The sequence below is a fragment of the Papaver somniferum genome, chromosome 4 (assembly GCF_003573695.1).
Source record: "Papaver somniferum cultivar HN1 chromosome 4, ASM357369v1, whole genome shotgun sequence".
NCBI classification, from domain to species: domain Eukaryota; kingdom Viridiplantae; phylum Streptophyta; class Magnoliopsida; order Ranunculales; family Papaveraceae; genus Papaver; species Papaver somniferum.
In genome coordinates this window covers 41139590-41167253 of record NC_039361.1, presented here as the reverse complement: position 1 = coordinate 41167253, position 27664 = coordinate 41139590, and the positions used below count along the sequence as shown (strand labels likewise).

The 27664-nt window shown below is 37.6% G+C and overlaps 2 protein-coding genes across 2 annotated transcripts; both read right to left on the bottom strand.

Annotated features, from left to right (window-relative positions):
• Nucleotides 1-16774: 16774 nt before the first annotated feature.
• Nucleotides 16775-23829, bottom strand: LOC113275257 (putative DEAD-box ATP-dependent RNA helicase 29). The gene is made up of 11 exons (XM_026524728.1): nt 23357-23829; nt 21820-22981; nt 21589-21640; nt 20847-20948; nt 20250-20319; nt 19157-19239; nt 18571-18623; nt 18332-18413; nt 18185-18241; nt 17644-17794; nt 16775-17492 (listed from the first exon to the last, which is right to left on the bottom strand). The coding sequence occupies exons 1-11, from the start codon at nt 23703-23705 to the stop codon at nt 16996-16998; spliced, it is 2658 nt and encodes an 885-aa protein (XP_026380513.1). The 5' UTR covers nt 23706-23829; the 3' UTR covers nt 16775-16995.
• Nucleotides 23830-24147: 318 nt separating this feature from the next.
• Nucleotides 24148-24846, bottom strand: LOC113273773 (pathogenesis-related protein PR-1-like). The gene has a single exon (XM_026523386.1). The coding sequence runs from the start codon at nt 24809-24811 to the stop codon at nt 24212-24214; it is 600 nt and encodes a 199-aa protein (XP_026379171.1). The 5' UTR covers nt 24812-24846; the 3' UTR covers nt 24148-24211.
• Nucleotides 24847-27664: the final 2818 nt, after the last annotated feature.

Sequence of the window (27664 nt, the reverse complement as noted above, 5' to 3'; positions counted from 1 at the left end):
GGGGCGAAAAATACATGTTTCGACCCATGCCCATGCGCGTGTACCAAGCACCAAGTCCGTGTCTACTTGAAATTATTTTTTGCAAGTTTTTAACTTGATAAATAATTTATTTAAGAGTTTTATTTATGGAAAAATTCCTTTTTTGTGTTTAATTGTTTTACAAGAAACAAAACTCGTTTTATAGAAAAAAACCTAAACCTAACTTGATTTGCAAGTTAATTTTCCTATAAATACAACTCGAAAATCTCTTTTCAAAACACACAAGCAGCGACCATCTCTAGGTCTTTTCTTCATCTTCTTGTTTTTATTTTCGTGCGGCGTTTTACTTCCGTCCCCGTTGCTGAGTTTAAGAGTGGGTAACTTGTATTGTGCTAATACAAGTTATATCGGGCAGTCTTATCCTGGACACATCTTCGCACGTTGGGGTTTAGCATTACTTTAGAGTATACCCGCGAACTAATGTGTTAAGGACAGCTTGTTGAACCTGTGATTCTTCCCTCATCAATTTGTTCGTGGTAGAGTTGTTTGATATGGTTCTTTATATTTATTGTTTGATACATCTGATGTTTCTTCTATTGTTGCAAGACTCCAACAATACATTCTACTAAAAGATTAACAAAAGCATATGAATTAAAAGGGACTACTAAAGAAAATTCAAATTCTCACATACCCATATTCAATTGTCTTCTAACTTTCAAGCATCCATGAACAAGTTCTTTAATCAGTTTGACTGTAAACCTGTCTGCACTCCATATGATTCTTATTGCAAACTCATGAAGAATAAGGGTGTAGGTGTTAACCAACTTGAATACTCGAGAGTCATAGGAAGTCTGATGTATTTTATGAATTGTACGAGACCAGACATTGCTTATGCTGTGAGTAGGTTAAGCAGGTATACTTGTAATCCAGGGCAGAAACATTGGGATGCACTTAATAGAGTGCTAAAGTACTTGAAGTACACAATGACCTTTTGTTTGAATTACGAAGGGTATCCGGACGTCCTTGAGGGATTTTGCGATGCGAACTGGATAGCAGACTCAGAGGAGTCTAAGTCTACGAGTGGATATGTATTCACTCTAGCAGGTGCGTCTGTATCTTGGAAGAGTTCCAAACAGACATGTATATCTCGCTCAACTATGGAGTCGGAGTTTATTGCGTTAGATAAAGCAGGAGAGGAGGCCGAATGGCTAAGAAACTTTTTAGAACATATTCCTCTCTGGCATAGGCCTGTGCCAGCTATATCTATACATTGTGACAGCAAATCTGCAATAGGTAGATCTAAGAATAGCTTCTACAATGGAAAGTCTATACATATGCGTAGAAGACATGATTCTTTGAAATTAATAATTTCCACAGGCATTATTTCCATAGATTGGACAAGGTCCAAGGAGAATATCGCGGACCCTTTGACGAAAGGTTTTCCCAAGGAGATAGTTAGTAAAGCATCGAAGGGGATGGGGCTTAGGCTCAAATAATTAAACTTTCCATGAAGGATACTCAACCTTGCTGAATGGAGATTCCAATAACAAGGTTTCGAATGAGACAACTAATTTATGGTGGGTAAAGGTAAACACTATCATAGAATTTCATTCTCTGTCCCTTCCCTATGGTGTTGATGTGATAGTGTGACTGCATGTGGAGGATGACTTTTAATTAAGTCTTAATGAGTTTTATAGTTTCAATTTAAGATTGAAGTGGGGTGTAGCAGTAAACACTCTTGATGGAACTCACCTATCTGAATGAGGAAGTGGGTCGCTTCCAATGAGAATGGAGCCGATTCTCTAAAGCATTTTGAGAAACAGGATATGTCCAGGGCCAAAATGGACAAAACGGCACAAACTTAGCAACACTTGGAGGATATCATGCATGGATGTTATTAGAATTACACCAAACGCTAGAAGTTCAAGACATAGTTCACTGTCTAGCTAGTAGTTCTGGTAACTTCTCTCTAAGAAAGGTTCAAGATCTCATGGACACCTTTGCCTAAATGGTATTTTCCGTACTCTGATTTTTCGTTTTTTACCGAGATTTCATTCATGTGGGGGATTGTTGGAGAAAATGAGTTATTTAATAAATGATTTTTTCGTCTTGGTGTGGTTTGATCTCATGACCTAAGGGTCTAAGGATACTCACTCATTTTTGAGTGAATGAAATGGAACCTTTAGTCCCACATTGTGGAAAACTAAAGAGGTGCTCCACTATATTACCGTGTTCTCATGGATATGTTGTAAAACAATGTGGGTGGAGCGGGTGGGGCGAAAAATACATGTTTCGACCCATGCCCATGCGCGTGTACCAAGCACCAAGTCCGTGTCTACTTGAAATTATTTTTTGCAAGTTTTTAACTTGATAAATAATTTATTTAAGAGTTTTATTTATGGAAAAATTCCTTTTTTGTGTTTAATTGTTTTACAAGAAACAAAACTCGTTTTATAGAAAAAAACCTAAACCTAACTTGATTTGCAAGTTAATTTTCCTATAAATACAACTCGAAAATCTCTTTTCAAAACACACAAGCAGCGACCATCTCTAGGTCTTTTCTTCATCTTCTTGTTTTTATTTTCGTGCGGCGTTTTACTTCCGTCCCCGTTGCTGAGTTTAAGAGTGGGTAACTTGTATTGTGCTAATACAAGTTATATCGGGCAGTCTTATCCTGGACACATCTTCGCACGTTGGGGTTTAGCATTACTTTAGAGTATACCCGCGAACTAATGTGTTAAGGACAGCTTGTTGAACCTGTGATTCTTCCCTCATCAATTTGTTCGTGGTAGAGTTGTTTGATATGGTTCTTTATATTTATTGTTTGATACATCTGATGTTTCTTCTATTGTTGCAAGACTCCAACAATACATTCTACTACAAGATTAACAAAAGCATATGAATTAAAAGGGACTACTAAAGAAAATTCAAATTCTCACATACCCATATTCAATTGTCTTCTAACTTTCAAGCATCCATGAACAAGTTCTTTAATCAGTTTGACTGTAAACCTGTCTGCACTCCATATGATTCTTATTGCAAACTCATGAAGAATAAGGGTGTAGGTGTTAACCAACTTGAATACTCGAGAGTCATAGGAAGTCTGATGTATTTTATGAATTGTACGAGACCAGACATTGCTTATGCTGTGAGTAGGTTAAGCAGGTATACTTGTAATCCAGGGCAGAAACATTGGGATGCACTTAATAGAGTGCTAAAGTACTTGAAGTACACAATGACCTTTTGTTTGAATTACGAAGGGTATCCGGACGTCCTTGAGGGATTTTGCGATGCGAACTGGATAGCAGACTCAGAGGAGTCTAAGTCTACGAGTGGATATGTATTCACTCTAGCAGGTGCGTCTGTATCTTGGAAGAGTTCCAAACAGACATGTATATCTCGCTCAACTATGGAGTCGGAGTTTATTGCGTTAGATAAAGCAGGAGAGGAGGCCGAATGGCTAAGAAACTTTTTAGAACATATTCCTCTCTGGCATAGGCCTGTGCCAGCTATATCTATACATTGTGACAGCAAATCTGCAATAGGTAGATCTAAGAATAGCTTCTACAATGGAAATTCTATACATATGCGTAGAAGACATGATTCTTTGAAATTAATAATTTCCACAGGCATTATTTCCATAGATTGGACAAGGTCCAAGGAGAATATCGCGGACCCTTTGACGAAAGGTTTGCCCAAGGAGATAGTTAGTAAAGCATCGAAGGGGATGGGGCTTAGGCTCAAATAATTAAACTTTCCATGAAGGATACTCAACCTTGCTGAATGGAGATTCCAATAACAAGGTTTCGAATGAGACAACTAATTTATGGTGGGTAAAGGTAAACACTATCATAGAATTTCATTCTCTGTCCCTTCCCTATGGTGTTGATGTGATAGTGTGACTGCATGTGGAGGATGACTTTTAATTAAGTCTTAATGAGTTTTATAGTTTCAATTTAAGATTGAAGTGGGGTGTAGCAGTAAACACTCTTGATGGAACTCACCTATCTGAATGAGGAAGTGGGTCGCTTCCAATGAGAATGGAGCCGATTCTCTAAAGCATTTTGAGAAACAGGATATGTCCAGGGCCAAAATGGACAAAACGGCACAAACTTAGCAACACTTGGAGGATATCATGCATGGATGTTATTAGAATTACACCAAACGCTAGAAGTTCAAGACATAGTTCACTGTCTAGCTAGTAGTTCCGGTAACTTCTCTCTAAGAAAGGTTCAAGACCTCATGGACACCTTTGCCTAAACGGTATTTTCCGTACTCTGATTTTTCGTTTTTTACCGAGATTTCATTCATGTGGGGGATTGTTGGAGAAAATGAGTTATTTAATAAATGATTTTTTCGTCTTGGTGTGGTTTGATCTCATGACCTAAGGGTCTAAGGATACTCACTCATTTTTGAGTGAATGAAATGGAACCTTTAGTCCCACATTGTGGAAAACTAAAGAGGTGCTCCACTATATTACCGTGTTCTCATGGATATGTTGTAAAACAATGTGGGTGGAGCGGGTGGGGCGAAAAATACATGTTTCGACCCATGCCCATGCGCGTGTACCAAGCACCAAGTCCGTGTCTACTTGAAATTATTTTTTGCAAGTTTTTAACTTGATAAATAATTTATTTAAGAGTTTTATTTATGGAAAAATTCCTTTTTTGTGTTTAATTGTTTTACAAGAAACAAAACTCGTTTTATAGAAAAAAACCTAAACCTAACTTGATTTGCAAGTTAATTTTCCTATAAATACAACTCGAAAATCTCTTTTCAAAACACACAAGCATCGACCATCTCTAGGTCTTTTCTTCATCTTCTTGTTTTTATTTTCGTGCGGCGTTTTACTTCCGTCCCCGTTGCTGAGTTTAAGAGTGGGTAACTTGTATTGTGCTAATACAAGTTATATCGGGCAGTCTTATCCTGGACACATCTTCGCACGTTGGGGTTTAGCATTACTTTAGAGTATACCCGCGAACTAATGTGTTAAGGACAGCTTGTTGAACCTGTGATTCTTCCCTCATCAATTTGTTCGTGGTAGAGTTGTTTGATATGGTTCTTTATATTTATTGTTTGATACATCTGATGTTTCTTCTATTGTTGCAAGACTCCAACAATACATTCTACTACAAGATTAACAAAAGCATATGAATTAAAAGGGACTACTAAAGAAAATTCAAATTCTCACATACCCATATTCAATTGTCTTCTAACTTTCAAGCATCCATGAACAAGTTCTTTAATCAGTTTGACTGTAAACCTGTCTGCACTCCATATGATTCTTATTGCAAACTCATGAAGAATAAGGGTGTAGGTGTTAACCAACTTGAATACTCGAGAGTCATAGGAAGTCTGATGTATTTTATGAATTGTACGAGACCAGACATTGCTTATGCTGTGAGTAGGTTAAGCAGGTATACTTGTAATCCAGGGCAGAAACATTGGGATGCACTTAATAGAGTGCTAAAGTACTTGAAGTACACAATGACCTTTTGTTTGAATTACGAAGGGTATCCGGACGTCCTTGAGGGATTTCGCGATGCGAACTGGATAGCAGACTCAGAGGAGTCTAAGTATACGAGTGGATATGTATTCACTCTAGCAGGTGCGTCTGTATCTTGGAAGAGTTCCAAACAGACATGTATATCTCGCTCAACTATGGAGTCGGAGTTTATTGCGTTAGATAAAGCAGGAGAGGAGGCCGAATGGCTAAGAAACTTTTTAGAACATATTCCTCTCTGGCATAGGCCTGTGCCAGCTATATCTATACATTGTGACAGCAAATCTGCAATAGGTAGATCTAAGAATAGCTTCTACAATGGAAAGTCTATACATATGTGTAGAAGACATGATTCTTTGAAATTAATAATTTCCACAGGCATTATTTCCATAGATTGGACAAGGTCCAAGGAGAATATCGCGGACCCTTTGACGAAAGGTTTGCCCAAGGAGATAGTTAGTAAAGCATCGAAGGGGATGGGGCTTAGGCTCAAATAATTAAACTTTCCATGAAGGATACTCAACCTTGCTGAATGGAGATTCCAATAACAAGGTTTCGAATGAGACAACTAATTTATGGTGGGTAAAGGTAAACAGTATCATAGAATTTCATTCTCTGTCCCTTCCCTATGGTGTTGATGTGATAGTGTGACTGCATGTGGAGGATGACTTTTAATTAAGTCTTAATGAGTTTTATAGTTTCAATTTAAGATTGAAGTGGGGTGTAGCAGTAAACACTCTTGATGGAACTCACCTATCTGAATGAGGAAGTGGGTCGCTTCCAATGAGAATGGAGCCGATTCTCTAAAGCATTTTGAGAAACAGGATATGTCCAGGGCCAAAATGGACAAAACGGCACAAACTTAGCAACACTTGGAGGATATCATGCATGGATGTTATTAGAATTACACCAAACGCTAGAAGTTCAAGACATAGTTCACTGTCTAGCTAGTAGTTCCGGTAACTTCTCTCTAAGAAAGGTTCAAGACCTCATGGACACCTTTGCCTAAATGGTATTTTCCGTACTCTGATTTTTCGTTTTTTACCGAGATTTCATTCATGTGGGGGATTGTTGGAGAAAATGAGTTATTTAATAAATGATTTTTTCGTCTTGGTGTGGTTTGATCTCATGACCTAAGGGTCTAAGGATACTCACTCATTTTTGAGTGAATGAAATGGAACCTTTAGTCCCACATTGTGGAAAACTAAAGAGGTGCTCCACTATATTACCGTGTTCTCATGGATATGTTGTAAAACAATGTGGGTGGAGCGGGTGGGGCGAAAAATACATGTTTCGACCCATGCCCATGCGCGTGTACCAAGTACCAAGTCCGTGTCTACTTGAAATTATTTTTTGCAAGTTTTTAACTTGATAAATAATTTATTTAAGAGTTTTATTTATGGAAAAATTCCTTTTTTGTGTTTAATTGTTTTACAAGAAACAAAACTCGTTTTATAGAAAAAAAACCTAAACCTAACTTGATTTGCAAGTTAATTTTCCTATAAATACAACTCGAAAATCTCTTTTCAAAACACACAAGCAGCGACCATCTCTAGGTCTTTTCTTCATCTTCTTGTTTTTATTTTCGTGCGGCGTTTTACTTCCGTCCCCGTTGCTGAGTTTAAGAGTGGGTAACTTGTATTGTGCTAATACAAGTTATATCGGGCAGTCATATCCTGGACACATCTTCGCACGTTGGGGTTTAGCATTACTTTAGAGTATACCCGCGAACTAATGTGTTAAGGACAGCTTGTTGAACCTGTGATTCTGCCCTCATCAATTTGTTCGTGGTAGAGTTGTTTCATATGGTTCTTCATATTTATTGTTTGATACATCTGATGTTTCTTCTATTGTTGCAAGACTCCAACAATACATCCTATTACAATATTAACAAAATCATATGAATTAAAAGGGACTACTAAAGAAAATTCAAATTCTCACATACCCATATTCAATTGTCTTCTAACTTTCAAGCATCCATGAACAAGTTCTTTAATCAGTTTGATTGTAAACTTGTCTGCACTCCATATGATTCTTCTTACAAACTCATGAAGAATAAGGGTGTAGGTGTTAACCAACTTGAATACTCGAGAGTCATAGGAAGTCTGACGTATTTGATGAATTGTACGAGACCAGACATTGCTTATGTTGTGAGTAGGTTAAGCAGGTATACTTGTAATCCAGGGCAGAAACATTCGTATGCACTTAATAGAGTGCTAAAGTACTTAAAGTACACAATGACCTTTTGTTTAAATTACGAAGGGTATCCGGACGTCCTTGAAGGATTTTGCGATGCGAACTGGATAGAAGACTCAGAGGAGTCTAAGTCTACGAGTGGATATGTATTCACTCTAGCAGGTGCGTCTGTATCTTGGAAGAGTTCCAAACAGACATGTATAGCTCGCTCAACTATGGAGTCGGAGTTTATTGCGTTAGATAAAGCAGGAGAGGAGGCCGAATGGCTAAGAAACTTTTTAGAACATATTCCTCTCTGGCATAGGCCCGTGCCAGCTATATCTATACATTGTGACAGCAAATCTACAATAGGTGGAGCTAAGAATAGCTTCTACAATGGAAAGTCTATACATATGCGTAGAAGACATGATTCTTTGAAATTAATAATTTCCACAGGCATTATTTCCATAGATTGGACAAGGTCCAAGGAGAATATCGCGGACCCTTTGATGAAAGGTTTTCCCAAGGAGATAGTTAGTAAAGCATCGAAGGGGATGGGGCTTAGGCTCAAATAATTAAACTTTCCATGAAGGATACTCAACCTTGCTGACTGGAGATTCCAATAACAAGGTTTCGAATGAGACAACTAATTTATGGTGGGTAAAGGTAAACACTATCAGAGAATTTCATTCTCTGTCCCTTCCCTATGGTGTTGATGTGATAGTGTGACTGCATGTGGAGGATGACTTTTAATTAAGTCTTAATGAGTTCTATAGTTTCAATTTAAGATTGAAGTGGGGTGTAGCAGTAAACACTCTTGATGGAACTCACCTATCTGAATGAGGAAGTGGGTCGCTTCCAATGAGAATGGAGCCGATTCTCTAAAGCATTTTGAGAAACAGGATATGTCCAGGGCCAAAATGGAAAAAACGGCACAAACTTAGCAACACTAGGAGGATATCATGCATGGATGTTATTAGAATTACACCAAACGCTAGCAGTTCAAGACATAGTTCACTGTCTAGCTAGTAGTTCCGGTAACTTCTCTCTAAGAAAGGTTCAAGACCTCATGGACACCTTTGCCTAAATGGTATTTTCCGTACTCTGATTTTTCGTTTTTTACCGAGATTTCATTCATGTGGGGGATTGTTGGAGAAAATGAGTTATTTAATAAATGATTTTTTGGTCTTGGTGTGGTTTGATCTCATGACCTAAGGGTCTAAGGATACTCACTCATTTTTGAGTGAATGAAATGGAACCTTTAGTCCCACATTGTGGAAAACTAAAGAGGTGCTCCACTATATTACCATGTTCTCATGGATATGTTGTAAAACAATGTGGGTGGAGCGGGTGGGGCGAAAAATACATGTTTCGACCCATGTCCATGCGCGTGTACCAAGCACCAAGTCCGTGTCTACTTGAAATTATTTTTTGCAAGTTTTTAACTTGATAAATAATTTATTTAAGAGTTTTATTTATGGAAAAATTCCTTTTTTGTGTTTAATTGTTTTACAAGAAACAAAACTCGTTTTATAGAAAAAAACCTAAACCTAACTTGATTTGCAAGTTAATTTTCCTATAAATACAACTCGAAAATCTCTTTTCAAAACACACAAGCAGCGACCATCTCTAGGTCTTTTCTTCATCTACTTGTTTTTATTTTCGTGCGGCGTTTTACTTCCATCCCCGTTGCTGAGTTTAAGAGTGGGTAACTTGTATTGTGCTAATACAAGTTATATCGGGCAGTCTTATCCTGGACACATCTTCGCACGTCGGGGTTTAGCATTACTTTAGAGTATACCCGCGAACTAATGTGTTAAGGACAGCTTGTTGAACCTGTGATTCTGCCCTCATCAATTTGTTTGTGGTAGAGTTGTTTGATACGGTTCTTTATATTTATTGTTTGATACATCTGACGTTTCTTCTATTGTTGCAAGACTCCAACAATCTTAACACATTATTATTCCTTGTAACAATGGGAAAGAACGACGTTGAAAGACCACAGAAGTTTAATGGAAAGGATTTCAAGAGATGGCAATCCAAGATGTTGTTTTATCTAAGCCATCATGAACTGGATTATGTACTTGTTCCACATGATGAATTGATGAATGCTGAGGCTTTCACTGAGGAGGTGATCGAGTATAACAAGCGGTGTAATTTTCTGGCGAAAAATCATATCATGAATGGTTTGGAAGATACGATGTATGATTTTTACAATGCTAAAGAAAATTTCAGTGCTTATGATTTGTGGACTGCGTTAGAAGCAAAGTATCAAGCGGAGACTGCAGGGAGCAAGAAATTTCTGGTGGCGAAGTTTATGGACTTCAAGATGGCGAATTATAAGCCTGTTGTTGATCAATTCCTCGAATTTCAACAGATTATTAATGAGATTCTTGCTGAAGGTATGGTCATTGATGAGACGTTTCAAGTATCTGCGGTAATTGAGAAGTTACCAAGTTCCTGGTCTGAGTACAAGAAAAAGCTAAGACATGAAACTGACGAGATCAACATGGTGAATTAGGGAAGAAGATTCAAGTGGAAGAGTTGTTGTGCTCCAAAGATAAGAACGTGTCTTCTGCAAGGGACATGAGTAATAAAGCTCATATGACTGAACATAGATATTCCAAAGCTGGAAAAGGTGAGAGTAACAATCGTAACTCTAAGCGTGGTCCTCCCAAGAAAGGTATGTTTCGAAAACCAGAGTCTAGCATTACTAAAATTAAGGGTTCTTGTTATGCGTGTGGAGTTACTGGCCATATGGCAGTTCACTGTAGACATCATAAGGAAAAGAAGGATAATGCTAACTTGGTTGAAAAGAACAAGGATGAGTTTCCTGTTGTGGTGTCTGAATTTAATTTGGTGACCAATGTGATGGACTGGTGGGTAGACTCTGGAGCTACCAAGCATGTTTGTGGGAACAGAGACATGTTCACCTCCTACCAGAGGGTAGGGGAAGGCGAGAAACTCTATATGGGTAACTCATCTGCATCAGAGGTTGCAGGAAAAGGAAAGGTCGGTCTGAAGCTCACATCTGGCAAGACTCTCACATTGAGTGGAGTTCTTCATGTTCCAGACATCTGCAAAAATCTTGTTTCTTGTTCTGTTTTAGATGATAAGGGTTTTAAAGTTTCAATTGAGTCTGGAAAACTTATAGTAACTAAGGGCAATGATTATGTGGGTAAGGGTTATAAGACTGGGGGTCTTTACAAACTTAATGTAACCTGTCCTGAAGTGAAATTGAATGATTCTTCTGCTTACATGTGTGTGTCATCGAATGTTTGGCATGGTAGACTTGGTCATGTAAATTACAAATCAATGCATAAACTGGCTAGCATAGGCTGCATACACAAATTCACTTTAGATAAAAGGCATAAGTGTGAGATTTGCGTAGAATCTAAGCATGCTAAGAAATCATTCAGGAAGAATGTCCAGAGAAACACTAAACCCTTAGAATTGATTCATTCAGACGTAGTTGACATGAAGTCAGTTCAAACTAGAGGTGGTAAGAAATGGTTTGTCACTTTTATAGATGATTGTACGAGGTACTGTCAGGTTTATTTGCTTAGAGGGAAGGACGATGCCTTAGAAGCCTTTAAGATATATAAACGTGAAGTTGAAAACCAATTGAATGCTACCATTAAAACTTTTAGGTCTGACCGTGGTGGTGAGTATCTAATTCCTATTGGAGATTTCTGTGAAGAACATGGCATAATACATGAAACTACAGCCCCTTATTCACCTCAATCCAATGGTGTAGCTGAACGTAAGAATCGTATCCTTAAGGATATGATGAATGCCATGTCGATTAGTTCAGGATTACCTTCGAATTTGTGGGGGGAGGCTATCCTCTCAGCCAATTACATCCTGAACAGAGTACCCTTTAAAGGATCAGATAAAACTTCATATGAGTTATGGAAAGGTAAACAACCATCTTATGATTATTTCAAAGTGTGGGGGTGCCTGGCAAAGGTGGCCATCCCTCCTCCTAAGACAAATAAGATAGGACCCAAAACCGTTGATTGTGTTTTTATAGGGTATCCTGAGCATTCTAGTGCTCATAGGTTTATGGTTGTGAGTTCTGAAATTTCTGACATAGGGTTGAATACTATCATGAAGTCTAGGGATGCTGAGTTCTTTGATAATGTTTTTCCTATGAAGCGTGATTCTCGAAAGAGATGTTTAGATGATCCCCTAGAATTTCCATCATCCAGACAGTCATTACCTTTAGAGGAAGATGAACCAGAAATAGAACCTAGAAGAGGTAAAAGGGTTAAAACTAAGAAAACCTATCCTGGTTGCATTACATACCTAGCCGAGTTTGATCCTCAGACTTATAAAGAAGCCATGACTTGTCCTGAAGCTCCGTGGTGGAAAGAAGCTTCAATTAGTGAAATGGATTCCGTTCGAGAAAAAAGTACTTTTGAACTTGTAGATTTACTTCCAGGGTCTAAGGCCATAGGTTGTAAATGGATTATCAAGAGAAAACATAATATGAATGGAACTATTGAAAAATACAAGGCTAGGTTGGTAGAGAAAGGCTATAAACAGATAGAAGGTATAGACTTCTTTGATACATATTCACCAGTAAGTAGAATTAGCTCCATTAGGATGCTAATTGCTATAGCTTCTGTCCATAACCTACAGATACATCAAATGGATGTAAAGACAGCGTTTTTGAATGGTGAATTAGATAAAGAAACTTATATGGAACAACCCGAAGGCTTTGTAGTTAAAGGTTGTGAGAAGAAGGTTTGTAAACTGAAGAAATCTTTGTATGGATTGAAACAAGCACCTAAACAGTGGCATGAGAAGTTTGATCCTGTGATGATTTCTAGTGGTTTTAGAATTAATGAATCTGATAAGTGTGTTTATACTAAACTTGTCAAGGATGCATGTGTGGTTGTATGCTTGTATGTTGATGATATGCTTATACTAGGTACAAACATGGATGTTATTAATACCACTAAGAAAATGTTGAATGAGAACTTTGACATGAAAGACTTAGGCCCCGCTGATGTCATATTAGGGATGAAGATTGGAAAAACTTCTAATGGCTATAGTCTGAGTCAGTCTCATTTTGTTGAATCCATACTTAAGAAATATAATCAGTTTGACTGTAAACCTGTCTGCACTCCATATGATTCTTCTTGCAAACTCATGAAGAATAAGGGTGTAGGTGTTAACCAACTTGAATACTCGAGAGTCATAGGAAGTCTGATGTATTTGATGAATTGTACGACACCAGACATTGCTTATACTGTGAGTAGGTTAAGCAGGTATACTTGTAATCCAGGGCAGAAACATTTGTATGAACTTAATAGAGTGCTAAAGTACTTGAAGTACACAATGACCTTTTGTTTGAATTACCCACTCTTGAGAATATCGCGGACCCTTTGACGAAAGTTTTGCCCAAGGAGATAGTTAGTAAAGCATCGAAGGGGATGGGGCTTAGGCTCAAATAATTAAACTTTCCATGAAGGATACTCAACCTTGCTGACTGGAGATTCCAATAACAAGGTTTCGAATGAGACAACTAATTTATGGTGGGTAAAGGTAAACACTATCAGAGAATTTCATTCTCTGTCCCTTCCCTATGGTGTTGATGTGATAGTGTGACTGCATGTGGAGGATGACTTTTAATTAAGTCTTAATGAGTTCTATAGTTTCAATTTAAGATTGAAGTGGGGTGTAGCAGTAAACACTCTTGATGGAACTCACCTATCTGAATGAGGAAGTGGGTCGCTTCCAACGAGAATGGAGCCGATTCTCTAAAGCATTTTGAGAAACAGGATATGTCCAGGGCCAAAATGGACAAAACGGCACAAACTTAGCAACACTTGGAGGATATCATGCATGGATGTTATTAGAATTATACCAAACGCTAGAAGTTCAAGACACAGTTCACTGTCTAGCTAGTAGTTCCGGTAACTTCTCTCTAAGAAAGGTTCAAGACCTCATGGACACCTTTGCCTAAATGGTATTTTCCGTACTCTGATTTTTCGTTTTTTACCGAGATTTCATTCATGTGGGGGATTGTTGGAGAAAATGAGTTATTTAGTAAATGATTTTTTGGTCTTGATGTGGTTTGATCTCATGAACTAAGGGTCTAAGGATACTCACTCATTTTTGAGTGAATGAAATGGAACCTTTAGTCCCACATTGTGGAAAACTAAAGAGGTGCTCTACTATATTACCATGTTCTCATGGATATGTTGTAAAACAATGTGGGTGGAGCGGGTGGGGCGAAAAATACATGTTTCGACCCATGCCCATGCGCGTGTACCAAGCACCAAGTCCGTGTCTACTTGAAATTATTTTTTGCAAGTTTTTTAACTTGATAAATAATTTATTTAAGAGTTTTATTTATGGAAAAATTCCTTTTTTGTGTTTAATTGTTTTACAAGAAACAAAACTCGTTTTATAAGAAAAAACTTAAACCTAACTTGATTTGCAAGTTAATTTTCCTATAAATACAACTCGAAAATCTCTTTTCAAAACACACAAGCAGCGACCATCTCTAGGTCTTTTCTTCATCTTCTTGTTTTTATTTTCGTGCGGCGTTTTACTTCCGTCCCCGTTGCTGAGTTTAAGAGTGGGTAATTTGTATTGTGCTAATACAAGTTATATCGGGCAGTCTTATCCTGGACACATCTTCGCACGTTGGGGTTTAGCATTACTTTAGAGTATACCCGCGAACTAATGTGTTAAGGACAGCTTGTTGAACCTGTGATTCTGCCCTCATCAATTTGTTCGTGGTAGAGTTGTTTCATATGGTTCTTTATATTTATTGTTTGATACATCTGATGTTTCTTCTATTGTTGCAAGACTCCAACAATACATTCTACTACAATATTAACAAAAGCATATGAATTAAAAGGGACTACTAAAGAAAATTCAAATTCTCACATACCCATATTCAATTGTCTTCTAACTTTCAAGCATCCATGAACAAGTTCTTTAATCTCCTCACTCGACAACCGCTCCCCCAAAATCTCTTCTCTTGAACTAACATACTTAGGACCAGAACCAGCTAAGTACGGCCCTGGTGCTTGAACTGGCTTCACACCTTTCTTATTCAGTGGCGGCAACTTAAACGAATCAAATTCAGGCAATTTCTTCTTAGAACCGTCTGCCATAGATCTTCCTTCAACTTCTAGGTCAAGAATTTGCTTCACGTCGTCCGATATTATTGTCATCTCTCCAAATGAGAGAAACGTATCGGTTACAATCCAATATCGTTCCCTGAATGTAGAGACCACAACACTATCATACTCCGCTTGGGTATTCAGAATTCTAGGCCCTAATCTTGTACTAACCACTAGATTATGAACAGAAGCACATTCTTCACCTAATGGCCAATATTTATCGCTTTGGCGCTTGAGCAATTTGTTCGCCCTTGCATGGTCCTAAATAAAATATACAAAAAAAAAACATATTTTTTTAAACTGAGATAAATGAACAAAATGAACCGAATAAATTCAATGTTTTAAGAAAAATCATACCCTAGTCACACAGACTTTTGCATCCCAGGAATTAGTATAACCAAATAAGATTGAAGACTTATCTGGGGCCTCACTCCAAGGTCTTCTATTCTTCTTCTGTGGCAACAACAACTCTCTGCCTTTAGGAATATGCATCCCTTACGGTGCGGGTTCTTTTCTCGGCTTTTTTTCTTTCACTGGAGGTGCAGCTAAAACAATCTCTTTTCCCTTGCTTTTTTCTCCCTCTTCATCATTTTCTTCCTCTTTCTCCTCTTTGTTATTTCTTCCTCTTTCTCCTATTCATCCTCTTCTTCATCATCGGATTCATTAAAATTTTCTTCCTCTTCTTCATCATTAGATTCTTCCTCTACAATTTGTTTTTCTTTGCATTCATGGTTAATTTCGATTCGTACCTCTTCAATTTCTTGATCGTTAGGTTCCACTCCTAAATCAGCTCCAAATTCAGCTACAGGTGGTTCTCTCAACCTAATTTCAAATTGATTCTTCTTCTCATTCTTGTGGATACCTCTATCTACCTTTAAATGCTTGTCACCACGAGGGGTGTGCGTATGATCAATCTGAGTTAAGTTATTCCCTCTCTTATTCTTCACCCTATCAGGATTCCTACACAAGCAATACAATTGATTGATTTCCTAAGGGTTGAACAAACAAAATGAAAAACAACAAACTAAAAAAATTGTGACAAAAAAAATTTACGGTTTGAAAGTGACAATCAAGACAAACCGTAACAAATTACGGTTTGTAAGTTGAGGATCGAGACCAGCCGTAACTAAACTACGATTGGTATATCAACTAAACTGTTGAACCGTAAACATTATTTGAAACTTAAGTTTTGAGACACAGGAAGATTTACGGTTGATACAAATACAAACCGTAGAAAAATTTGGAGACATGCAGGAAAAATTAAGGTTTGTAATTCTGGTGCCGACATCAACCGTAACTGAACAAAATTCTCAGATCTATAAATCTATGGTTGGTAATTGAACTCTTACAATCCGTAACAACATCAAAATATCAAGTTAGGCAGTTACGGTTCGTAATGGAATTAAAAGCAACCGTAACTCACATGAACCCAGAATTTGGAATTTCAATTTTCATCTAAAACCCTAATTTTTGATAGAAATTTAACTTAAATCGAACAAAATAAACTAAACTCTAACTGGGTTTTTCAAAACAACACCTCATATAAGTCATTCCAGTAAATTTGTCCGGTTGAGTGGTTTAAAATTGTTGTTCTTGACCTATTAGAGGATGTGGTTGACTAGAATCACTACAATCTTCGTCAACTTTCTTCTTCTTCGGCATCTCTAATGTAGATTTCAATTAACGATTATTAATTTTTCGAATCACTAATTAACCGAAGACGATGAATTTTTCAGTTTGAACGGAGGTTACGGTTGATGGAAGGAAAAGAGAAGATGGAGAAGACTAATTTAGTTTTCTTTCTTCTCCTTCATTAGGTTTAAAAATAGTGAAGGACAATTCAATCTATTTAACTAATAAAGGAAGGGTTAATTAATCCATTTAAAGCTAAAAGGGTAATCTAAACAATTTACAGCATCAATACAACATTCCCTAACCAACTAGGGGGACATTATTATCATGGTTCAGCCACTATAAAAGACTTTAGTTTAGATTTACCTATTAGAAGAGGGGATCCCAAATATTATTTTCTAGTTCCAGAAGATAAAAACGAAAAAAAAAAATGAATGAACTGATACAAGAATGTATGCCAAAATTTTCTGGTAATAGAAGACGAAAACGAAAAAATATGAAGTAATACAAGAATGTATGCCAAAATGATAGAGATGCGGATGTTTCCTAATTTGTTGTCTTTCAATATCTGCTACTTCCTTTACCACCTTTTCCTCCGCCTCTGGCTCCGCCTCTACCACCACCTCTAGCTCCGCCTCTACCACCACCTCTAGCTCCGCCTCTACCTTTGAATCCACCATCATCTCTACTTCCGCCTCTACCACCGCTTTTACCACTGCCTCTACCTTTGAATCCACCATCATCTCTACTTCCACCTCTACCACCGCCTCTACCACCAGTTCTACCACCGCCTCTACCTCCGAACCCACTTTCATCTCTACTTCCACCCCTACCTCCACCGCCCCTACCGCCCCCTATCTTTCCATTTCTTCCAAACTTTTTACCTCTTGAAGTCTTTGAGAAAGAAGCCTTGTTTGCTTCCTGTTGTCTGTTCTTCCTAACTTGGTCGGGATCTCTTAGTTCTGAAGGAATGTGAGCGTTTGGAATCACTCGAGATCTAGTTCCCCCTCTTAACGGTCTACCACCACCTCTTCTTCCTCGTGATGAATCTCTGGACACTGGTTAAGAAAAACATAAGCATTCCTTAACAAACTTTCTTATCATCTATGTAAGACGAGGACAGAAAAAGATACTTTTCATGCCGTCCACATATCAAAGTACAGTTTATCAACAGCAGACAACCAGAAAAGTAGGTGAATACGAGTATACCTGTAGAGCCTCCTCGTTCTCCACTTCCCTCGTCAGAAGGTCCTTCAGTATTTGACCCCCCAAAAGAAACCTTACTGTGAGATCGTTCTTTCCACCTTTTGTATATGCCAGTCTTGGTAGTTGTCACTTTTGCGCCACTTTCAGTTATAATCTGCATCACCACAACATCCGTACTTGAATTAATCATCAGTACACCAATGCAGAAAATTAAAGAAAGTATTGGATGAATCATCAGTACACCAATGTAGAAAATTAAGGGAAAATATAATCTCCGATCTCCAACATCAAAGTATGGGGTACCAGATATAATGGGAATCAGCTCCCGAAAGTAGAGAACCATGTTCTTAAAGCAGAATGTTGGTACAAGTGTATAATCATACAACGCATTACAACTATATGGGAAACCCATTCGAATGTTTTTCTGTGCTAATAGACAGACATGCCTTTTGCATGCAATTAGCAGAAGCTCAATAATGTACAAGTGTTTTAATTTTCAGTCATGTGGCAAAATTAAAGCAGATTTGAAACACAAAAGACATACCTTTCCGCTGGCTGACACACGATCACCGTTGTTCATTTTGATATACTTCTTAGCTTTCTGCAAAAGGTAACCAGAAAATGGTTCTTAATAACACATCAAAGCAAACAAGAAATAAGGAAACTGATGACGAGTGAGTTTATAGAGAACCTTATCCCAGTGAAACTGAGAAGTTTTCTTCTTCATGCTAGCATTATCATCTGGCACTAGATCAAGAATAGCGGAGTCCAACCTAAAAGTATTGGAAAAACTTAACGAACATCAAAATAGCATCTGAAAGTTCCTAAATTTAACAACAAAAAGTGAACGAACAACCAGACACTTAATGCTGCTCACGCAGGTTGAGGCCGGATGAATTCAAACTATAAAAGTATGATATATTTTAATACCTGTTTGAATGAAATCCCTCATTAGCTCTGACAGAGAGTCCTGCCTCCATGTGCTGCAAAATGGTATGGAATGCATGCCAAATTGTTCAATTCCAATACCACGCTTACAAAATAGTATAGGAACCATTACTACCATATATATTGATAAAGCACCTTCTGAAGTACTGTTTTAGGAATCCTACAAAAACTTACTTCTAGATTGTGATTCGAAATTTACTCAACTACTTTCCATTCGTGAAAAAAGTTAAATTTGCAAATCAAACATTTTTGTTGATAAGCTTATAATTTGCCTCGTACTTTCTGTTGACAGCAATTTCAATGGATTCTTAAACGTAAAAGATATAAAGAGCCTTGTCTCTCTTTTCAAAGGGATAGATGATGCTTTCTTTGGTTAAACAGCCTTGTCTCTTTTCGAAGGGATAAATGATGAATTCTTTGGTCACTAAAAAAAAGAATTAATAACCAGACACTTCATTTGCAAATGACTCTTGTTGACCCCTTGATTTATGTAAAGTTGTAAACTCAGGACAAAAGAAATGGATTTGCTACCAGAAAAGGCAGGCACCGGGAATAAAGAAAAACGTACTTGATTTGTTGGTTCTGAACTTATGAAGTACTCGTCATCCTTGAAGCTTTCTGCCTTTCTTTTGGAACCCGCCGTCTCTAGCACTGACCAGAAAAATTAACGGGTTAGGAAGGGAAAAGGCATGCTGACAACACCTAAACTGGATGTATAACTCAAGAATAGTAAGGTAACAAAACAGATAACTCCAAGTGTATACTATATTATGAAAGGGAAGTTAAATTCCCATCATCTATCTAAAGTTCAAAATTAAATATATGCTTTTTGTGACACCCTTTAATGTAAGTAACCGAATATTTTACTCAAACCTGTCTTGTAATCCTAAATCAACAATTCTACCAAATTTTTTAAACCATCAAAACTGCTTGTATGTCCCCCAGATCAACTTCAAAATTTGAAAACCACATCGAAACCTTACAACTGTTAGAAATTAGAATAGCTTTTAGTGTGGTCATGCTAAAAATGAGAAAATGCCATTTGAAGTTACCCTCCTAACTTCAGAGATATGATACAGTTTTCAGTTCCACCAACCTCTCAACATCTACTGATCCTTGGTTGACCCACACATAATGAACCCATTAGTTGCTGGACAATTTTAGAGAGGAATCATAATGACGGAACGCAACAATTTTCTTGAAAGTGATACCCCAAGTTAGTAAAACAAGCAGTACGCCTTGGACAAAGAACAATTACTAGTTCATAAGACATCAATCCAAAACTTGATGAATATTACTAAGTAGAGAAAAGCAACAGCTTCAGAAATGTTTTGTACGAGGCCGTGATTCTTAAATAAACTTAAACAGCTATCGTGGGATACCATCAAACAATATGTCTAGAGTCTCTAGACGCTCACAAAATCTGCAAGGTTATCAGTTATTTTGTCCACTAACAAAAGAGATAAAGCGTAAAAACAATGCAATTAGGTGAATGGTAATTGCAACATTCATACAAATAGTCGACCTACTTTCCTTCCATGCACATCCTAATAGTAGAGGTGTCTTGAGCATTTAAGAAATTCAACATTTGGGCAATCAGAAGCTTAAAAAAGAGGAGGAAAACAAATGAATATGGAATGTGGAAATAGAAGTATAGTTACCTTTTTTCTTCTTCTTCTTTGGTAACGCGATTTCTAAATCCTCGTCAAGTGCGGCTTCTGATTTGGCTTCCTGAATAGTAACACAGAAAGAGTTCATTAGGCTCTAGTTCTAAGACAAAAAAGACCTAGGAAGAGGTTATCGTCTTTAATCAACACATAAAGTGCACATATTTTATATTTTATCCAACGAGACAGAAGTCAATGAATCACACGTTTCCAGCCTCTCTAAAAATGCAACACAGATCATTAAACCCCTTACCTCCTTGCAAAATTCTCATTCCCAATATGAAACATGGGTTCATTTAGTAACCACTTTTATAGCATATATTAATTATTAGAATCATGGCAAGTAAGAGTTACACAGGTTGCATCCTTTGGATGTAAAACTGAAGATATCTTGGTTGCTTAGTATCATTTTCTTCTTTGTAACATACATACAAACACAAAATACATCACTGGATATGAGTCTATTTTATAATTGCCTGGTTTACGGTTACAGATCAATCTTTCGTGCAATAGGTCTGTGAAACATTAAGAAGAAACATATATATATATTAAGAAAAAGAAAAATTAAATTATTTTGAAGGGCCAAGGTACCTCTGCCACTAGATCAGCAGATTGTTGATGATGAAGTGTGATTATTTTTTCATGAACATCTCTTTTCCTCTTCATGACATCGACCCATTGACTAGAAGAACCCTGCAGTTCAAAGCATGATCTTGATATATAAATTGACAGGATAGTGTGCAACCGTTCTTCAAAAACATCTAAAAACGTATGAGAGGATGAATATGCATGTAACACCATTCACCTCAATGCAATCCTATTACACTGGATACATTTTGCTAATTTATAACCGTGTTCTATGGAGACTCAACCTCCCCACTTATCCATTAAGTCGGTCACCAACATTACAGGTTCAATGCCTAATTCTCTCTTCAAGGTCTAAAAATTATTGGCTCTCAAATCACTAATAGCTTGAACCCTGATAACTAATTTATCTGATATTCCTTCTCTACTTTATTCCCTCCCAGTTTCTATTGGTTTTTATTATCATAAGTTCTTTCCCAAGATGGCGTTTCCTAGTAAGAGTAACCTAATTAGCATCAGCACAATGATTGCCAGACAAGCAAACCCTTCCTAAAGCTAACTTATGCCTTGATGAGGTAGTACTAGCAACTAACAAATGTGGAAATCTAAGGGCTTATGGGGAGTATGAAAGCATTTGATACTACAAATAAAAAATCATTATGACAATTGAAATGGGATCCAGTACATATAGTAAGGAACTAATAAAGAAATGCATGAATATTTAAGGTTTAAAGTTGAGAAATTTTACACGTGAGTTCTTTGATTTCTCCCCCTCTGCTTCTAATATAGTCTGCTTCGGTCTGGTATTCGTAACCCATTACGCAAATTAGCAACTATAGAGAAAATAAAACATAAACATATACGAACGATTTCGACAGAAAAATGTTGTACCTCACTAACATCGTGTATTTGTGTTTAAAGATTATATTAAAGCAATTTCAAGTCTGATGGAAGAAAAACCATAATGCAGTACACTCACTTGAAACCTTTCAAACGTTCAGAAAAGGCAGCAGCTGTTAGCTCATTGCCACCCATTAGGTTCTTGAATGTGGGATGCAATCCTTCCGGTGACAATGCTTTTGCACGTTTAATGGAAGCCCTTGAAGGTAAAGGCTTTGTCTTTGTATACAACTTAAAGGCATTAGAACACGTCCTCTGCAACACTTCTAGATCCGTACACCCATCGATAATTTCCCTAACTCTGTCAGAAACAAGATCAATAACAGTTTGTGGAAATCGCCCATAAACAGTTTCTCCACTTGCTATTGCCCCCTCAATTTTTGACAATACTGTATCCTTATCTTGCAGAACCTCTTTTTCAGTTGGAGCAGGTCTAATTGGCTTGGACAGAAATAGATGAAGATCTAGGACGTAAGGTATATCCTCAGGTGTAACAAAAGAAAATGCAGTACCGGTTCGACCATTTCGTGCAACACGCCCAACTCTATGGACAAAACTTTTAGGACTCGGAGGAAAATCCCAGTTAACAACATTATCTAGAAACGGTATATCAATACCCCTTGCTGCAACATCAGTCACAATTAGCAGCATCGTCTTTCTTGCCCTAAATTTTGATATATGAATCTTGCGAGCATCTTGATCCATATCTCCATAACATACAGAAGGCTCAATACCTTCTTCTCTAAATAGAATATTGAGGAATTCCACATGATGCTTTGTTGAAACGAAGATCAATGTTTGTTGGTCTGAATTGATTTGTTCCCGGATTAGATACAATATTGCAGCAGATTTCTCCTCCTGCCGTAATGTGAAGAAGGTGAGCTGTAGGTCGGGACTAATCTTACTGTCCAGATCAAGCCGAACAAGTCTCGGATCTCTCAGCCCTGCCTTTGCAAACTCCGCTAGGGCACTTGGTAAGGTTGCACTGAAGAGCAACGTTTGACGGGTCTCACTTAACTGTGCCAGGATAGTATGCAGCTGCTCAGCAAATCCCATGCCAAAAAGAGAATCAGCTTCATCAAACACCATATATTCTACGGTGCGTAAGGACATGTCATCAATCTCTGCCAAATGATGCAACAGCCTACCAGGAGTTGCAATAATGATATCAGGATTTTGTGCTAATTCCTCAAACTGGGTTTCCATACTATCACCACCAACCAGTAAACTAATACGAAGATCTGTCAAACGAAAATATCAAGGAGTCATGACAAAACTTCCAAAAACAAACAAAAAAAATTTCACAATAGCACCTAAAACATCAATCTGCAATTTTCAAATTCTAAAATATCCATTTCACGATACAATTTTCAATGCAACTCAAAATCCATTAAGAGTCATATCAAATACCAGTGTCTCCCTCACTACAAACACAAATAATAACATGGGTTCGGCATCCCAACACCAAGCAATCCATTCCTTCTCTAAATCAAGCTAACCATTAAAAATATGAATATCCCTTTCTACCAAAAACAACTAATATCATTATCATCATCTAATTTCTACTAGTTTTCAATTCAAACACAATTACAATACAAACAAAATGAAAATCTTACCAGTAAAACGGCCAAGATCCTGAGCAAACTTCAAAGTCTGTAAAGACAAATCTCTAGTAGGAGAAAGAATAAGAGCTCTAACACCACCTTGAGGAACATGTTTTTTCAATCTCTCAAGCATAGGAACTAAAAAAGCAGCAGTTTTTCCTGAACCAGTTCTAGCCATAGCCACAACATCAGCTCCAGATAATATAAGTGGCATCGTTTTCCTCTGTATAGGTGTTGGTACTGTATACCCTTTACGTTTAACACCTCTATATACATCAGAACTCAAACCCATTGATTCAAATCCTCCAGATTTTGCTTTTTTCTTGAAATTTTCACGTTTCTTCTGCTCTACTTTCCCCATCTCTACTAAATGATAAACCTAGAAGCTAATTGAATCGAAAGGTGTTGCTTTATGGTTGATTTCTGCTGCGCCTCTGTTAAACCCTAGTTTCGGCTTCTTTGTTTCTCTCTATTGAATCTGCGAGAATTCGCAGTTAGTGATTAGGTCGGGGGTTTTTGGGGTTTTGTTAGCGATGACGGGTGCGGGGTGCCCATGGTTATGGCTATTTACACCCGTCTTTTGGTTTCTTACTACCATAACCGATATTCGAAGGAAAAAACCGTTTTATCGGAAGAAAGAGATTACACATTATGTATCGGAATATGAAAAATTTTCACTTCACAATAATTAACCATTTTTCATCTCATTACACATTTAACGAAATCTCACAAAATCAAAAAAAGTATATAAAATAGTTTCTTTAATGGAAAAGAATTTACAAAGTTTCTCCATAGAGGTGACCAACACGATACACGAACCTGTGATCAAGCATAACAAATCTTGAAATATACAAAAAAACGAGAAGCTTAGTATGGCTTTTCGCCGACGTAATTTCCGGCTGGAGCGTAGTTGCAGATGATAAATTCTCCCAAGTCACCGTCGCACTGCAACATAGCACACCCAACACTCGTGGTTCTGGCCGAAACAATTTGAGTATAGTGACCACATTCCTGACCAGGTGCGCAGGAATTAGTGGAGTGATCATAATATTGGCCTTCATCAACCCAAGCTTTGACAGCTTGAGCCGGTGTCCATCCATAACCACCACCCCAGAATAGATTTTCACCCAATGGACCATCTGAATGTATCAAAGCACAATCTGATCGCCTTTGTTCTGCGTAGGATGCTGCAAAGTTTGCCAATTCTTCACTCCATTTAAGTGGTGCACACCCTACCGCGGCACGAGGTGCATTTTGGTATGCTAAGAATTGGTGTTTTGTGTCTAGAGGTGCGTGTGCAGCATCTCCGTAACCGCTAGCATCGCCTGTCTGTTCAGGATACTGTTCCGTCTGCTCAGGATACTGTTCTGTCTCTTCAGGATACTGGGCATGGGATTGGCTGCATTGAAAGAGAATTACTGCGACAAGGATGCTGGCAATGACACCATTGAACTGGTTATTCTTCATCTTTGCGAGGAAATACAGGACATATAAGGGCGAGATTTGTTTTGTTGGAGCTGTAAATTTGCAGGACTTGTGCATCCATATATATACATTTTCAGAACTACTAAACATTGGCTACGATTTTAATTAGTAGTTGTTTTTTCAACGAGATGGTGGAAGCCATGTTCGATAATGATCACCACCTCCATTTTTTTTGGGAGGACTTTTCTGTTGTGAATATTGCCAGAATTACGTTTTGTTTAATCAGCATATTAGTATCTAATGCCGACCATTTACTCTTCTTGGTATATTGGGCAAAGTCAGACAATTTTTAATTACCTTTCCTCAAATTTTAATCTGTTTTTGACAACCAGAGTGGATGCCCAGTACTAACGGTGATTGCATACTCGTACAAATGTAGTAAAAATAGATGGCTGATGTAAGGGTGTCGTTTTAGGCCTTCAGTGGACTAAATACTTCCTCTTTTTTGATCCATTTCTAGGTAAAATTGAAAAGATAAAAGTATCACTTTTTCTAGAACAGCGTTAATAGTATTCCTTTTTGTGGGAATTTTATGAGTTAAAAAGACTCTTGTCTTATGAAAGTGTAAAGTGGTAAAATGCCTCAAAATCGATCCCAAGGTTGTGAAAATGTCCAGGACGTTAGGGAAAAGATTAAAATGTCCCAAAATCTTATCAAAATGCCACACTCCGTTACTTTCACCTATAATAGTCAAAATGGGGCATTTTAACAGATTTTGACTGGTCAACTGTGTTATGAATGGTCTCTTTTGCCCTTCGACAGAATTTATGGTTTCAGGGTTTAGGGTTCAGGGCTTGGGGTTCAGGGTTTGGGGTTCAGGATTTAGAGTTCAGGTGGTGGCGTTGGTGGTGGTGGGGGCGGTGGCGGTAGTTGTGGTGGTGGTGGCAGCGGTGGTGGTGGTGGCTATGTTGGTTGCGATGGCGGTGGTAGTGGGGGTGGTGGTGCGGGTGGCGGTGGTGGTGTAGGAGGCGATAGCGGTGGCGGCAGTGGTGGTGGTGGTGATGGAGGAGGAGGCGTTAGCGGTGGCGGTGGTGTTGGTGGTGGTTGTTCTAGTGGTAGTGGTGGCGGCGGTGGTGTGGATGGTGGTGGTAGTGGTGGCGGCGGTAGTGGTTGGTGGTTGTACGGTTGGTAGTGACGACCGTCCAAAACAGTCTCCCTTATGTTAGTTTATTTGTCATAAGGGTATAAATGTCATCTTTTCACACGTGCGGGACCACCTGCGTGTTAATTTGACCACTTAACCATCTCTAACGGCAAAAATAATGGTTGGGGCGTTTTAGTCTTTCCCCTAACGTCCGGGGCATTTTCACAACCATGGGGTTGATTTTGGGGCATTTTGCCACTTAGCCCCTTGTGAAATAGAGAAAGAGGAAAAGAAGACACAAAGTGGAAGGGAAAAATAAGGGAGAAATCTTATTATTATGTGCTTAAATTAGAAATAACTCGTGCCGTAACAACGCGCGCTATAACATTTATCTAATAACATCGTGTTTTAATAATGGGTAATATTAAAAAGAGAAAAGTGTATTGTAGCATTCGTCTAATTTAATTATTACCTTTAGTGGCAATATAGTTTTCTTCTAATGTATCCTCTGGTCAGGCCGACTCCAGCATATTCTATTATTAATTCTTAATAAATTTTTCAAAATTAATTCAGATGGTCTGTACATGTGTATGTCATCACTCATGCATCCAATTTTCCTGTCATTCCAAAATTAAAATATGAAAAATCAGAGTGAAAAGAAGTCGGCATTTATCCTACATAGAAAATATTATGTAAAACAGATAAACATTCTGACGATACTTCAGACCAAGATTTACATGAGCCTTTATTTCCATTCCCCTAAAATTACTGATTTTTTCAAAACTAACAACTTCCCACAAATTTTCATCGATTCCCACTATGTCTTTAATTTTCAGTCCACATAAGTTAACGAAACCATTCAAATTCTCAAGTGCGGATCAACTGCATGGATGGTGGTTGTGATCCTTTGCATCAAAATGTCTTCATATCACCAAGGTAATTTCTAACCATATTTTTGCTTTGAATTGTTTTTCGTCTGGGCATAATGTATGATTTTGTTCTTTATAAATGATTTATGTGTTTTTCTTATTTATTTTGCTTCTTGAGGCGTGATTTTGTGGATTGGTTATCATGGATTTTCTTTATAATTAGTGTTTTTACGCATAGTTCTTCAATTACTAGACAATAACTTAGTTTTCATTTATTTTGTGGATTCAATTGAAATTATTTTATTATTGATTTTGAAGATTTTTTGGTATTTTATTTATTTAAATACTTATTTTTTTGTTGATGGAGAATATAATGTAAAAATTAAATAATGAGATAAATACAGCTAATGGTCTTAATTTATTTTTGTTCATAGTATTTAATTTAAATTTTATTTATGTTCCTAATTATGAAGGAACCCACTTAAAGTGTTATTCATAATGAAAAGAGGTTAAAACTTTTACATCTGTCCGATGTCTTTGGATGGGATGAAACTAGGATGGTCGGATGCAATGTTTGTTTCTAGAAATGTTATCCGACCGTCCAAGGATCAAAAACCCCTTCTGTTTTGTATTATAGATTACAAGAGATTAGGCTTCTATTTATACAGATTGAAAAAACCTGAATGTTCGACACAAGGCATTTTAGTAAATAAACAATGATTTATAACACTCCTCCCAATGGCACCATGTCTAATCTAATTGCCTCGCTAAATCCTTGTCAGGAAAATGCGAAGGTACAAAACCAAACTAAAGGGAAAAGAGTACATTTATGGGAAAACATAGAAGAGTCAGACATGTATTTGTTGCCTCGTTAAAACCTTG

Excerpts from the sequence above, each read along its gene's own strand:
- LOC113273773 (XM_026523386.1), bottom strand. The coding sequence starts at position 24,811 with ATGAAGAATAACCAGTTCAATGGTGTCATTGCCAGCATCCTTGTCGCA.
- LOC113275257 (XM_026524728.1), bottom strand. The coding sequence starts at position 23,705 with ATGGGGAAAGTAGAGCAGAAGAAACGTGAAAATTTCAAGAAAAAAGCA. Across the intron at positions 17,795-18,184 it reads GTGTGTCAGCCAGCGGAAAG|ATTATAACTGAAAGTGGCGC; the intron begins GTATGTCTTTTG and ends GTGGTGATGCAG. Across the intron at positions 17,493-17,643 it reads AGAACGAGGAGGCTCTACAG|TGTCCAGAGATTCATCACGA; the intron begins GTATACTCGTAT and ends TTTCTTAACCAG.